The 14,578-nt window shown below is 41.9% G+C and overlaps 1 protein-coding gene across 7 annotated transcripts in view; it reads right to left on the reverse strand.

Moving 5' to 3' along the window:
- Positions 1-14,578, reverse strand: part of DYRK4 (dual specificity tyrosine phosphorylation regulated kinase 4) — a 64,776-nt gene that overhangs the window by 46,373 nt on the left and 3,825 nt on the right. For 2 of the 7 annotated variants that reach the window (XM_058743970.1, XM_058743968.1), the window contains exons 1-3: positions 12,264-12,383; positions 10,822-10,943; positions 6,383-6,476 (exon numbers count right to left, since the gene is read on the reverse strand). In XM_058743970.1, the coding sequence (XP_058599953.1) occupies positions 6,383-6,469 (87 nt within the window). In that variant the 5' untranslated portion in view covers positions 6,470-6,476; positions 10,822-10,943; positions 12,264-12,383. Of the gene's footprint in view, positions 1-6,382; positions 6,479-10,821; positions 10,944-12,263; positions 12,390-12,783; positions 12,887-14,578 lie in introns of those variants that run through there. The other 5 variants (XM_058743966.1, XM_058743965.1, XM_058743971.1 and 2 more) reach the window with 5 other exon arrangements.

Genomic DNA, 14,578 nt, shown 5'->3' on the forward strand with positions numbered 1-14,578 from the left:
CCTGCATATATGCACTAGCAGATGTGCACAACAACATTCATAGCAGCACCATTTGTGATAGCAGAAACCAGCAAAAAACCACATGCCATAACCTGCAAAACTGCAAGAAGTGTGATATGCCCATACAATTGAATACAGCAGTGAAACTGATTTATAAACAGGTTCCTGTGAACAGAAGGATTGATATGGACAGTACCTAAGGGACATAGGCACTGAGCAATCAGAATGGAGACCTGATCAATCCAAGCCAGATGCTGTACCAGGGTATGCTGACTTAGTACTGGGCCTGAGAAGTGATTGTAGAACAAAAAATGAACAGCACGATTCCATGTATATAAATCCAAAAACATGCAAAATTAAACAATACATAGTTTAGAAGGATTATAAACATGTAGAGAAAGAAATGGAATAACATGTAAAAGAGTGGTTACCTCAGAGGGGTCAATGTAACGTAAGATGGGGAGAGACACATAGGAGACTTCTTCCTTAAACTTCCTTAAATGGTGTAATATATACCCACAAGGGTGTTCGTTGCATTATTATTCTTTACACCCTACACACATACTTAAATATTCTTTTATATATTCGATACTTAATAATAATTTTTTTTTTTAATTTTTTTTAACGTTTATTTATTTTTGAGACAGAGAGAGACAGAGCATGAACGGGGGAGGGTCTGAGAGAGAGGGAGACACAGAATCGGAAACAGGCTCCAGGCTCCGAGCCATCAGCCCAGAGCCTGACGCGGGGCTCGAACTCACGGACCGCGAGATCGTGACCTGGCTGAAGTCGGACGCTTAACCGACTGCGCCACCCAGGCGCCCCAATAATAATTTTTAAAAAGCATTAATGAATTATAGATAAAATCTGAATCCCGATTTCAGTTTTTATTAGCCGAATGGTTTTAGGTAACTTGCTTAATCTAATCTCTTTGTATCTCAGTTTCCTCCTCTATAAAGTGGGGGTGATAACTGCCTCAATATTGCTGAAAGAAGCAAAGGTAAAACGCCAAACATACATAGGGGAGGAGGTCGTATTTCTAACATATCCGTATCTCCACCTCCAATGTCACTTTCAATGGAAGTTGCCTATTCAGTCTGATTAATTCTGATACTCAGAGAAACTCTCCATGTCTGCCTGTTTCACTTCCTTGTCACAGCAACAGAAGGCAATCTGCAGTCTTTCTCTCTCCAAACCAAAAGCACCAATGGGAATGCAAGACAAAGGAACTGGTACTTATTATGTAGATCTCAGAAGGAAGCATGGGTCCCAATGAGAAAATGGGAAAAAGTAAGTAAGCACTCTCCTTTGGGAATGGATGTGTTGGCTTTCTTTCTCTCTTCAGCTATAATTGACTGTGACTTCTGTTTCTTTGCAATACCCAATGGTCAGAATGCTTGTTTTTCCTATGGAGCACCAATAAAGAAATGAGATGGTGTAAACCCTCAGATCTTTTTTCACTGTGGAAGACTCATTACTAAGTCTGTCTGCTACAGGAAACCCCTTTCTGTTCAATGAAGAGGAGGGAAGGTAAAAGAAATCAATATTGAATGGCCCTCCGCTGGCAAGCTCATCCTCTTATCTCATTAATTTCCACCGCAACGGGAGAGAGGGTTTGTAGGAATAACTATACCAAGTTTCACAACCAAGAAAGAGCCTTAACAATCTAACCAAGGTCTCATAGCTGGTGTCTAAATAGACATCTGTCCCCACATGATAGAAAAGAACTTTAAAAAAAAAAAGTGTTCATGATCCCTAGAGATTCTGATTTCAGTGGCCTTTAAAACCTTTCCCAAGTGGGGCACCTGGGTGGCTCAGTCGGTTGAGCATCCGACTTCAGCTCAGGTCACGATCTCGCGGTCCGTGAGTTCGAGCCCCGCGTCAGGCTCTGGGCTGATGGCTCGGAGCCCGGAGCCTGCTTCCGATTCTGTGTCTCCCTCTCTCTCTGTCCCTCCCCCATTCATGCTCTGTCTCTCTGTGTCTCAAAAATAAATAAACGTTAAAAAAAAATTAAAAAAAAAACCTTTCCCAAGTGATTTTAAATATCCAATCAACATTGAGAACCACTGGTCTAATTCCATCTCAGCTCTCACTGATGAGGAAAATAAGGGCTGGTCTGTACCATTCTCGGCATTAACCCGCAACATCTGACCTTTCTATAAAGAATTCCAATTTTATTTATTTTTTTTTTTAATTTTTTTTTTTGCAACGTTTTTTATTTATTTTTGGGACAGAGAGAGACAGAGCATGAACGGGGGAGGGGCAGAGAGAGAGGGAGACACAGAATCGGAAACAGGCTCCAGGCTCCGAGCCATCAGCCCAGAGCCTGACGCGGGGCTCGAACTCACGGACCGTGAGATCGTGACCTGGCTGAAGTCGGACGCCCAACCGACTGCGCCACCCAGGCGCCCCAAGAATTCCAATTTTAAGCTTCAGGAGAGATGGGATTGTTTTGTTTTGTTTTGTTTTGTTTTGTTTTGTTTTGTTTTGATCTGTTTTGTTCTCCACATCCCCAGCACCTAGAACAGTGCCTGGAATGAGTAGGAACTCAATAAATAATTGTAGAGGGAAAAAATAAATAAACACTTTCCTGGTTTCTATTCCACAAGTACACATTGAGTTTTAATCTGTGTGAGGCACTGTCCTAGGTTCCAGGCATTTAGCACTGAACCAGACAAACAATATGTATGCTGTTATGGCACTTCTATTCGAGAACAGCACTATCCAATAGAAACATCATGCAAGCCACGTGTGAAATTTTAAATTTTCCGGTAGCCACATTTAAAAAAGTAAAAAGAAACAGGTGAAATTAATTGTTATGTATTTTATTTGACACATCATTTGCAGAACACTACCTTAACATGTAATCAGTATAAAAATTTTTACAGTGTTATCAAGGTGTTAACATGCTACAAAACCCACCCAATTATAAAAAGTTATCAGTAAGGTACTTTACATTCATTTCCTCACACCAAGTCTGTGAAACATGGTGTGTATCGTTCACAATGGCAGCATACCTCCAACTGGACAAGACCCATGTCAAGGGCTCCGTAGCCTTACATGGCCAGTGGCTGCACTATTGGTCAGTGTAGTTCCACAGGGTGAGGCACACAGTAAACAAGTACACAAACAAATACAGAATATAATTAGAAAGGGTGTTGAGGAAGGCTTGTCTAAGGAGGTGGTACTCAGAAATCAAGTGACTGGAAGGATAGAGGATAAATAACAGAACCTGTTCTTCCAGTGCTGAAAATAGAAAATGTATCTTTAGAGGGCTTAGTTAGGAGGTCCTTTGTAGCTCCTATTCATCAACTGTCAGAAAAGCTGTAAAGTAACACTCTATATTAACAGAGTTCCCTTCCCCAGACTTCTCCCAGGTTCTACTCCTAAATGGTCTGAAAGAGACCCCAGAGTGCTGCTAGGTCCTCCAGGCCCAGAAGCTGGCCGTTAGGCAACACGTTTTCTATGAACAGAGTTACGGAAGGGCCAGATATCATCCAACCTACTAGCTGAGATAACTGTGGTCCACAAGAGAGGATGTTCCCTCTGTTGGCAGTCAGGACAAACTATAACACAGGAGCATTTTCCTCAAGTGCGGAGAGATCCTGTGTCATTGGGAGCCACTGTGAGAGCCCTGGGATCTTTGCCAGCTAAATGGAGAAGACAGGGACTCTCCACAGGCATCCAAGGCAAATGACTTCCTGCAGAGATCTCTCTGCGGCAGATGGCTCTTTAATATTTAGTCAAATGAATGGGGGCATTTTTTAAAGCATCTTACATTACTATCCGATGATCACCCTGTTGTCTTAAATCCAGGTGAAATCAATTATTAAAAACAACATTTTAAAACTCTCTTAGCTGGGGCACCTGGGTGGCTCAGTTGGTTAAGCCCTTGACTCTTGGTTTCGATTATGATCTCACAAGGTTCGTGAGTTTGAGCCTCGCATCAGGCTCTGTGCTGACAGTGCAGATTCTCTCTCTCTCTCTCTCTCTCTCTCTCTCTCTCTCTCTCTCTCTGTCCCTTCCCTGCTTTCTCACTCATGCTCTCTCTCTCAAAATAAACTAAAAAAAAAAAAAAAACTCCCTTAGCTGAAATACTACCAAGATCCATATTTAAAATAAATATTTAATTATTATTATAAATATTATAGTTATAACTTAGAAGATTAAATATTGTGAAAAAAATATACATTATTATCAAATCATTCAAAAATTCAAAATATTTTTTCCAACACTTGCTTGGGGCAGTTGATAGACTGAGATTCAGAGCACTCTCATCTTCCATGTGTTTTTAGGTCAAGAGATTATAATTCCTTCTTTTCATCCTCCAATTAATATGATTATCCACTGAAACCCAAGATTTCACGTGCTGAGGATGGTTATTGACTTGTTTTCATTTCCTTACTTAAGCCTATTCAGCTCAACTGGATAAGAAGTCCATTGGGGAAAATGAAGAGATGGTGAAATGACATTTATTTATGGCCCATAAGAATAATTACCAATGTAAAGACAATAGTTATAAGTTTAGATGGTAGTTTTTATTATTGATCTTTTTTAAAGTAGGCTACATGCCCAGTGCAGAGCCCAACACGGAGCTCAATGTGGGGCTTGAACTTATGACCCTGAGATCAAGATCTGAGCTGAGATCAAGAGTTGGACACTTAACCGACTGAGCCACCCAGGTGCCCCTAGACAGTATTTCTAAATGGTATTGTCAATTGCTGGCAGTTACAAAAAATACAACATAAATGAATTTTTATTCAGCATGACTGAATTTTTTTTTGACAATTCTTGTTGTGGCAACTATAGCAGAATAGGTTTTCCTTAAAATTAATATAAATATATGAAGGAATTTTATAGGACAACATTTAACAGAGTTGACATGACTCAGCAAAGAGGCAATGAATAGAGTGGTTAAGAATATGGGTTTGGGGCTCCTGGGTGGCTCGATGGGTTAAGGGTCCAACTTTGGCTCAGGTCATGATCTCACAGTTTGTGAGTTCAAGAGCCACACTGGACTCCAAACTGGTAGCCTGGAGCCTGCTTGGGATTCTCACTCTCCCTCTCTCTCTCTCTGCCCTTCCCCCACTCATGCTCTGTCTCTCTCAAAATAAATAAACGTTAAAAAAAAGAATATGGATTTGAATTCCACCTGCCACTCAATGGTTTATGGCCATGGCTAATTAACTTCACTTGAATCTCAGAAATCAGGATAATAACTGTACTTGCCTCTAAGATTCATGTGAGAGTCATCCGAGCACTCAGTAAACAGGAGCTCAAGCAGATTAAAACAAATGTAAGTTGCAAAACTCATGGTGATTTTTCTAAGTCATGACCAAGACCATTCTGTTTGTATAATAGTTTTAAATGTGAACAGAATGTTGTCTTTATTATCCTATTTGATGTAGATTTACTATTTTAAATTAAATATTAATTTTTGCTTTGTCAAAAAAATGTTTTAGGTTTTAATAAATTTTTGTACCTATGAATTATAAAATAATGGTTTTGTTGTATGTGATAATGGCAGGGATAGGGATGGGGAACAACAGACATCAGGATTCATTTTTATGAGTTATAACCCTGAGTGGGAGAAGGCCAGGGTTAAATCAGCAACACTGCTTGGAGGAGGTGACCTAATAGTCATAATTTTAAGGAGGTGGTATGTGATCTACAGGGAGGAAAACTTTCACCAGGCCTCAGATAGGCTGCTGAACTCCGATTCTTCAAAGCATTGACACCAGCAGGACTCAAAGTCAAACCTAATGCCCCGGACTCAGGTTTGCCACAGAATTTTCAGAGCAAGGACCTCAAATAATACGATCTTTTGAGGAAAGTGTGAAATTCAAACTGAGGGCATTAGATGAAAAAGTACACCTGATTTAGAAGTAGATCTTGTGATCACAAAGTCACCACATCACAAAATTACCTTCAGTGCTGTGGCATTTTACTAGTTTTGAGGTAAAAAGGAAGGCACCATGTCTGTGTTAGGGAACACACACACACACACACACACACACACACACACAGACGTTTTCTGGAAATTTCGTGCATACATGTTTGGAACATTCTGGGACACTTCTAGTGTGGTTCCAGAAATACAGAGCGCAATACAAGACACTGTAGAAGAGACATAGCCTCAGGCTACCTGTTCGATGAAGGCCCTGCAGTTCTGGAGTTCATGACACTACACTGGCCCTGTAGCCAATTTCCCTCCAAGCCCGCCCAGACCTGGCTCTACCAACCAGCCTGGTCCCCCCACAGTTCCCTTCCCCTCACACTGTCATCAGAGGTGCTTGGGGCACAGTGATCACCACTGGGTCCAGGGTCCCCAAGTCTTCATAATGATACCCCTACTCCCCGAATGAAATTCAAGGATCTTTACCTTCACAGGGTTGACATCCTGTTTCTTTCTTGTTTTCAAAACCGGGAAGGATGTTAAACTGCATTTCCTTGGCTTTTTAGCATCCATTGTAGTCCTACAGGAGGAAGGGTAGAAAGAAAATTGGCAGTAAGAGCAAAGTGTCGGTAATGGCCCCAACACCTAAGGCGGGAAGAACACAGAGCAGGCTTGGACACAGCAGTAGGTGGCGGGCCTGAAACAGTGACTGAGTCTCTGTTACTCCTTTTGTTTCCCTTTTGGTGACTGATGATGTCAGGAGAGGGGGCGTCTTGGCATGAGACTTTGGGTGCTCAGAGCAGAGGGAGATGGCAGCCAAGGAAGAAAGATGAGCTAATAATGTGGCCAGCAGTTTAGGACACCAAACAAAAAGACCCATTTCCTCTAGCTCACTGCAAAGTAAAACATTCTCTTGCCACACACACCTTACACTCTGAAAGATACATACATTAGCAGTTACTTGGTAGCTGAAAGCCTATAGAAAAAGAAAAAAAGGACAATTGGTAGAAATGCTTTCCCTGGATCTCATTTAGCCATTTTTGCACCTTCTTTACTCAGGGCACAGCTCCATGAATAATGAACTCGCTGCAAGAGGAAAAACTAATTCAACTTAAGTTTATGGCATCTAGTTAAAGTGGTGATTTATGCGAGTGGAAGAGTCTTAGAGGCTCTCATGCCACTGCTACACACCTGTTCCACAAGCAGACAGATGCTGGAACTCTGCTTTGTGTCCCTTGGAAGTCCCTTGTCAGCCTCCAACTCTAGCAAGAGCCAAGGGAATCGGGAATATATGAATAAGGACAGAAAGGGAATCAGCACAAATGTTATCCTGGCTTCTGCCTACCATTCCATTGTTTAGGTTCTTACAGACACTATAATAGTGACAGCATCACAATTTTGAAATTATTCAGAGGACTGAAGACAAGTCACGCCCACTGTTCTTGCAGCATAATGTTGGAAAATCAGAAATTACTTGTCTATATATAAGGAGAAGTTTAAAAATGTAGCAATATGTATTATAGACTATGATGCGATCATTTAAAAAAATGAAACAAATTTCTATGTATGCCTGTAATATATTGAATAAAACAGAATAATATGAATGATTCCATATTTATTTAAGAAAAACCAAGATGTCTGCATGACTACACAGGCATATTGAGGAATATAGAAAATTAAACCATAAAGTTAATTACCTTTGAGGGACAGAGCTGAGAGAGGGGGGTGGGGACTTTAATTTTAACACACACACACACACACACACACAATATAAAAAAAGTCCTTCCCACCAACAGTGCAAGCGGGTTCCTGTTTCGTGCCTCCATGTTTATAGTGGCACTTCCAACAATAGCCAAATTATGGAAAGAGCCTAAATGTCCATCAACTGACAAATGGATAAAGAAGATGTGGTTTATATATACAATGGAATACTACTTGGTAATGAGAAAGAATGAAATCTGGCCATTTGCAGCAACATGGATGGAACTGGAAGGTATTATGCTAAGTGAAATAAGTCAGTGAGAGAAAGACAGATACTATATATGTTTTCACTCATATGTGGATCTTGAGAAATTTAACAGAAGACCATGGGGGAGGAAAAGGGGGAGAGAAAGGTACAGAGAGGGAGGGAGGCAAACCATAAGAGATTCTTGGATACTGAGAACAAACTAAGGGTTGATGGGGGATGGGGGAGAGGGGAAAGTGGGTGACGGGCACTGAGGAGGGCACTTGTTGGGATGAGCACTGGGTGTTGTATGGAAACCAATTTGCCAATAAATTAAATAAATAAATAAATAAAGTCCTATGCAAACAGTATGGAGGCTCCTCAAAAAATTAAAAATAGAACTACACTATGACCCAGCAATTGCACTACTAGGTATTTACCTAAGCGATACAGGTGTGCTATTTTGAAGGGGCACAGGTACCCCAATGTTTATAGCAGCACTATCGACAATAGCCAAAGTATGGAAAGAGCCCAAATGTCCATCGATGGATGAAGCGATAAAGAAGATGTGGCATATATATATACAATGGAGTAATACTCAGCAATCAAAAAGAATGAAATCTTGCCATTTGCAACTAGATCAAATCAAAAAGAATGAAATCTTGCCATTTGGATGTAACTAGAGGATATTATGCTAAGCAAAATTAGTCAGAGAAAGACAGATATCATATGACTTCACTCATATGAGGACTTTAAGATACAAAACAGATGAACATAAGGGAAGGGAAGCAAAAATAATATAAAAACAAGGAGGGGGACATAACATAACAGACTCTTAAATACAGAGAACAAACTGAGTGTTGCTGGAGGGGTTGGGGGTGGGGGGAAGGGCTAAATGGGTAAAAGGCATTAAGGAAGACACTTGTTGGTGTGAGCACTGGGTGTTATACATAGGGGATGAATCACTGGAATCTACTCCTGAAACCATTACTGCACTATATGCTAACTAACTTGGATGTAATTAATTAATTAATTGATTGATTTAAAAGTCCTATGCAAAAGCAAACAAAAAGTAATAGTTGCTTCTCTTCAAATGATCATAATGTCCCTTCTTTCTTCCCTTCCTTCTTTCATTTCTACAAACATTGCTGAGATAATTCCTCTGACAAACCAGACATGGCCTCTGCCCTCAAGGAGAGTTTGTAATCTAGGAGGGGAGATACATGGACATTACAACGTACATGATCATTACAATGCATGTGATCATGGCATTAATAGAGGCCTGTGCAAAGAGCTAATGGAGCACACTTCCGGGGATGACTAACGTCTGTTGGAAGAGCCGAGGAAACCTCTGCACTTAAGCAGAGTAGAATTGTCCTTGCGGAATAAACAGGACAGGAATGGAGTCGAGGGCAGTTGGAGAAGACTGTGTAGGCACAAAAAGTATGAAAGAGCAGTGCCTTCTCCAGAAAGTGTGAGTACATGGACATTGCTGGTGGAGGGCCAGAGAGCTGGTTAGACTGTAAAGAAAGGGTCGCATGGTTTATTCTAAGCCTGAAAAAATTAGACTTGTACTTTAGGATCATCTCTCTGGCAATGCCATGGAGCAAGGTTTGGAGGAGCTCAAGTAGGAAGCTGTCTGGAGCATCTAGGCAAGACATGATGCGGGCCTCAACCAAGGCAATGATAGTAGGACAGAGTGCAAGTGGGAACCTGGGATAATTTGGGGGACAGAACCGGTAGAATTTGGGCCATCAATCTGATGTGGAGGTTGTAAAATCTGAACACTGGGGAAGAATGAATATAATTCTTTCTGCCAGGGCTCTGTATCAAATGTTCCCTCCATCTACTTCCCAAGGATGTGGGACACCATACAAGTCCACGTGCCTCTTTCCTGGCAAGTGGAGCTTTTTCTTCATTTCAGCTTCAGGTGCCCTGTCAGTGAAGACTACACAAAGACCTGAAGAAGATGCTGAGGCATCTTGGAGTCTAAATCTCAGTGCTGCCCCCAGACAGATTCTGAGCAAGTCATGTGCCTTCTCGAGACTCAGTTTCCCCATTTGTAAGATTAGTAAGACTGGACCAGATGACTTCTGATGTCCCTTTCAGTTCTAAGCTTCTTTGATTCTAACTTTATTAAATATTGTCAGATTGGGGGAAAAATTCTATTGTGACTTTGGATAATTCTGTGGTTCTCAAAGACTATTTTGTGCCATTTTCCCCCTAAGAATGCATTCAATCTAACTTCCATTTAATCCATGACACTTAGTCCACACTCAAAGCTTCACAAATACCATGTTTTATCCTCAAAATAGGTGGTGAACTATGTAGAGTATGTTTTATAGCTTGTTTATAACTGTTGCATGAAGGATTAGAGAAAAATAAATTCATCTCGGAGCTAGAGTAAATATTGCTTTGAAAACTGAAACTAAAACTTAAAAACTACTCCTATTATTTTACATGAAGATCAGTTTCCCTACCTCTCCAGCTTATATACCCATCTCTTTCCTCTGGATTTCAGCATTTTTGCTTGTGTTACTTGATCAACAACTTTATTGTTAATTATTTTAGGGGTAGACACTTCATCTCATCTTGATTGTGAATCTCTTGGGGGCAGGAATGATGAACTTGGATTTTATTTTATTTTACTTTATTTTATTTTTTATATTTTTCATAGGGGCATGGACAATGACTTGTCTACTGAAACGCCTTTGTACAAATGTTCTGAAGAAAGAGAAATCTAAGTTTAGATTAATTCATCAAAAAAATTTGAAATCACCATCTGAATGTCAGAAACTGTGCTAAGCATGGGGGATTGAGAGATAAATAGAACAGAATCCTTGCTTTCATGGAGTTCAGTCTTGTGGGCATGACAGACCCATAAACAGTGGACTGCAGACACAGTATTTTATACATAATGCATTATCTATGTACACCAATCTTCGATGCCCAGAAAGGATATATATCTTTTGAGATTTACCTGTTATGGTTTTAGTATTTCTACTGCAGCTGTTCAGTAGCTAGTTCTTTATGCCCTGGAGAGCTACCTTTGGGGCAGAAATTGTGGCAGTGAAGAACTTTGCAGGGACTCCCTTTGCATTTCTGTGAACAAGAGACAATGTATTTAATGCATTTCACTTACTGTCACTTCTGCAAAGAGAACTCCTCGGGTCCCTTTGCAATTATCCTTGAAACCCTTTATGGTCTGTGGACTCTCAGAGCTGGAAGGGGTTTTAGAGGCCATTCATCCATTTCCTGCCAGGGAGAAATCCTCCTTAGGGTATCCCTGGCAATCACTCAGTCTCTGCTTGAATATTTCTGACAGAGCTCACTGTTCTTCCAGGCAACTCATTTCTCATCCAGCTGCTGATACATATGATTGGTGCCCAGCAAATGTTGGTTGGAAGAAATGATATTGAACAACATACCCTCCACCGATACTTGTTATCTTCTGCAGAACAACAAAGAACACATCTACCCTCTCTTCTACTCAAGAGTTCTTGAATATTCAAAACAGTGGCTTTTGCTTCTCTGGAACCTACTCATCTCCAGACATTCTGGAGTCTTATTTCAAACGCCTCTTCATATGATACAGCATCCAGGCATGATGGAGAGAACCTATATTGTAACTATTCCTCTCTACTGTCTAGTTTTTTTTATGACCTTGCTTTAAGAGGCTACGGTTTTCTAGTCTAGGTTATGGACTGATCAGTGCTAACTCAGGCAGGAAGACCTTTACATCATTCATCTGTTCGCTATATTTCTATTAATGAAGCCTAGTCCAGTATTTTCCCTTTTTAGCCATCACAACACACTCATGTTGGATTTGGCATCAGCTAAAACCAATGACTCCCAGCACAGGGTCCTCGGCAGGTTTGAGAAGTATCTTTCTAGCCAAGTTCCTGACAACAGTACGGAGTTGGGGAAGGCGAAGTCAAAGAATAGCTGGCACACTACTAGAGACTGCCTTCAGGTTTATCATTACCCTCTTGGTAAGGACTAAAACAGACAAGGGAAGTAAGAGACCAATTAGCAGAGTCCGGGTTTGGAGAATTCCTTAGAACTCCTAGATTTTACATACCCAACACACATAAATGATTAAGTCCCTCAAGCAAGACTGGCAACAAAGGACCCATTTGTCCTTTCATAGTCTGAACTTTCTATAAATGGCCTTGCACTTTTGACCATCAGTCATTTTAAAACAGGTCTGAGGGGTCACAAGTTACTTAAGCCCTGAATTGACTGATGGACATTTCAAACGTAGCAAGTAGCACAAATCACCTTAAATCAGATTTTTTAAAAACCCAAATTTTGTATTCTTCATCCCTCTTTTGGGGAAAATATTTGCTAAAAGGAGCATCACCCTGGAGTGGCAAGTATCACCAAAAGGAAAGCGTTGCTCTGGATGTACGATCCACCCACCGCTTCAAGGCGCCCTGCATTGGGCTCTGGCTGAGCACGGAGGCGTGCAGGGTCAGAATAGGCTCGTGTCAGCCGGATCCTAGGGCGTCCACGTGAGGCGTGGGGTCGTGGGCTCACTTTTGACCTCCAGGAGGACCAGCCAGGCCGTGAAGATAAATAAAAGGGGAAGAAATTTTGTGCCCCACGTTGTTGAGGCCAGGGCTGGAAGCGATTTCAGAAGAGGTCTTATGAGCTCCTTAAAATCCACCTCTCTCCACCACGCATTCAGCCCAGGTCAGCGAGGCAACATTCTGTTAGGAGGAAACTGTATCCACGTTGGGTTGTGAGGACAGAGCGGTTCAGAGCACTTTCCTCCAGTTCGCGCTCACACTCGGCCTCTCTCTCTCCTCTGACCACACTTCTACTACATGCATTCTCTGCTCTGCACCTCCCTTCACCCCGCTCCGCACCACATTCTTTCCCCACAGCCCCAGAGCCTTTGGCCCGCCAGCGTCCACCCCCACCCCCACCCCGGCCTTACTTGGTCCCCACGCGGGCAGAAGGTGGGAGGAGCTGCATCGGGCTAGCGCAGACTTGCCCGGCGGCCGCTGCGGGACACTCACTCCAACACCCCGCCCGCCGGCCCGCCTGCGCGGGCCGGGGACCACGCCCTCCTCCCCGTCGCTAGGGAAACTCTGTCCACCCTTTTTGTGACTCCGGACCTGAAAGGACTTGGGCTCTGGACCGGTCCAAACCACCTTTCACACCAGATCCTAGAGGACACCTCTCTTCCCTTTGCTCCAATTCAATCGCCCCAGAGTTGAAGGACATCCCAAGGATGGGGAGATTAGAGTTCACCCAATTGCCCTAGGCTCCTGAAATTATACCTACTTTCTCCCTCTTCAAAAGTCTGTGGTTACCAGAAGCTCACAGCAAAAGTTCTGGATATAATATATTCAGATGAACACTTCTTGAGCATTTGCTCTGCATCAGGTTTTAAGTGCATGAAAACTAAGGGAAGTTATAGTTGAATGACAGTAGCATGGCCCGGAAGAATATGGTCTGCTTGACAGAGGAAACATTCAAAAAAAGCTTTTTGAAAGAGCAGAGTTGAACTGGATTCTTCAAGGCCAAATAGGAATTAGCAATGTAAAGCAGGCAAACAAGAGCCAGGGTAAAAGCCCAGAGCGAGGGGTAACAACATGGTATCTTAGGTGCTGGCGCAGTCCGGAACAGGAGACCAGGTTGAAGAAGCAGGCAGGGAACAGCCAAATGGGAAACATCTTGCGAACTGAATGTTCATGCTCAGAGTTTAGAAAACTTTCTGGCAATATGGTATGAAGGATAGGCCAGAGGAGGTTAAAAATCAAGGCAAGGATGCCTGTGAGGAGTAGTAAGTGACATTTCAGAGAGGACAGCTCTGCGTAATTTATGGAATGGAAGAAGCTCAGTGACCAGTGTGAGGGGTGGATGTGCCTGAGGCCCTCCAGTTGATGGTGGTGCCACTTACTAACAGAAAATACAGGAGGGGAAACGCTGGGGGGCAGGGGGAAGTTACTGATCCAGTGATGCCTTATTGCATCAAATTATCAATGGACTAGGTAGGCTCTTGTGTAGAACAAGATCTGGGCTAAAACTCCTGACACAGTCTACCACTGGACTTTGAAGTCACCTAAGCTTTAAAAAAAAACAAAAGGCAGGGGAAAAGAATGGGATCACACAAAATAGGACATTATGGTGGGAAGAGTGAGTGTAGGGGACAGAAAACATTGGAAAGCTGAAAAACAATGAAGAACAGGCAGAGATGTGGGGAGAAAATTATACAAGAATAGTGTCACGTGGGACCAGAAAATAAAATGTGATGAACAGGGCCTCTAAGATTAGGTGAGAAAAATGTACGCTGCATTTGACAATGAAAGGCCATTAGTGCTGTCTCCAAGGCCAGTTTAAACATAAAGTCGTTTATGACACAGAGAAAACAGGTTCATCACGCTGGTGCCTCTGGATGACTAATCAGTGACATCAGTACCTCATACATGGCAGGCTCTTAATAAATGTTTCCTGTTGAACTGCACCAGACAGCATGCATCTCAATACGTTGTACCTGAATATATGTTTTCAGAAGTGGATGTCGCAGGGTAGGTTAGGAGGTACATGACAGTGTAAAACATATGCAAGAAAAAAAATGTATAATAGCAACAGGCAAATGCTCACTTCAGTCATAATTCTAAATTACTTATTTTCACATTAACATAGCTGTTTCTACAAACATGTAAAACTGAACTAGTAATATTATACATGTTTAAATGGTTGACATGATTTGAAGAGCTTTTATT

The sequence above is a fragment of the Neofelis nebulosa genome, chromosome 8, assembly GCF_028018385.1.
Source record: "Neofelis nebulosa isolate mNeoNeb1 chromosome 8, mNeoNeb1.pri, whole genome shotgun sequence".
In the NCBI taxonomy this organism is placed as follows: Eukaryota; Metazoa; Chordata; class Mammalia; order Carnivora; family Felidae; genus Neofelis; species Neofelis nebulosa.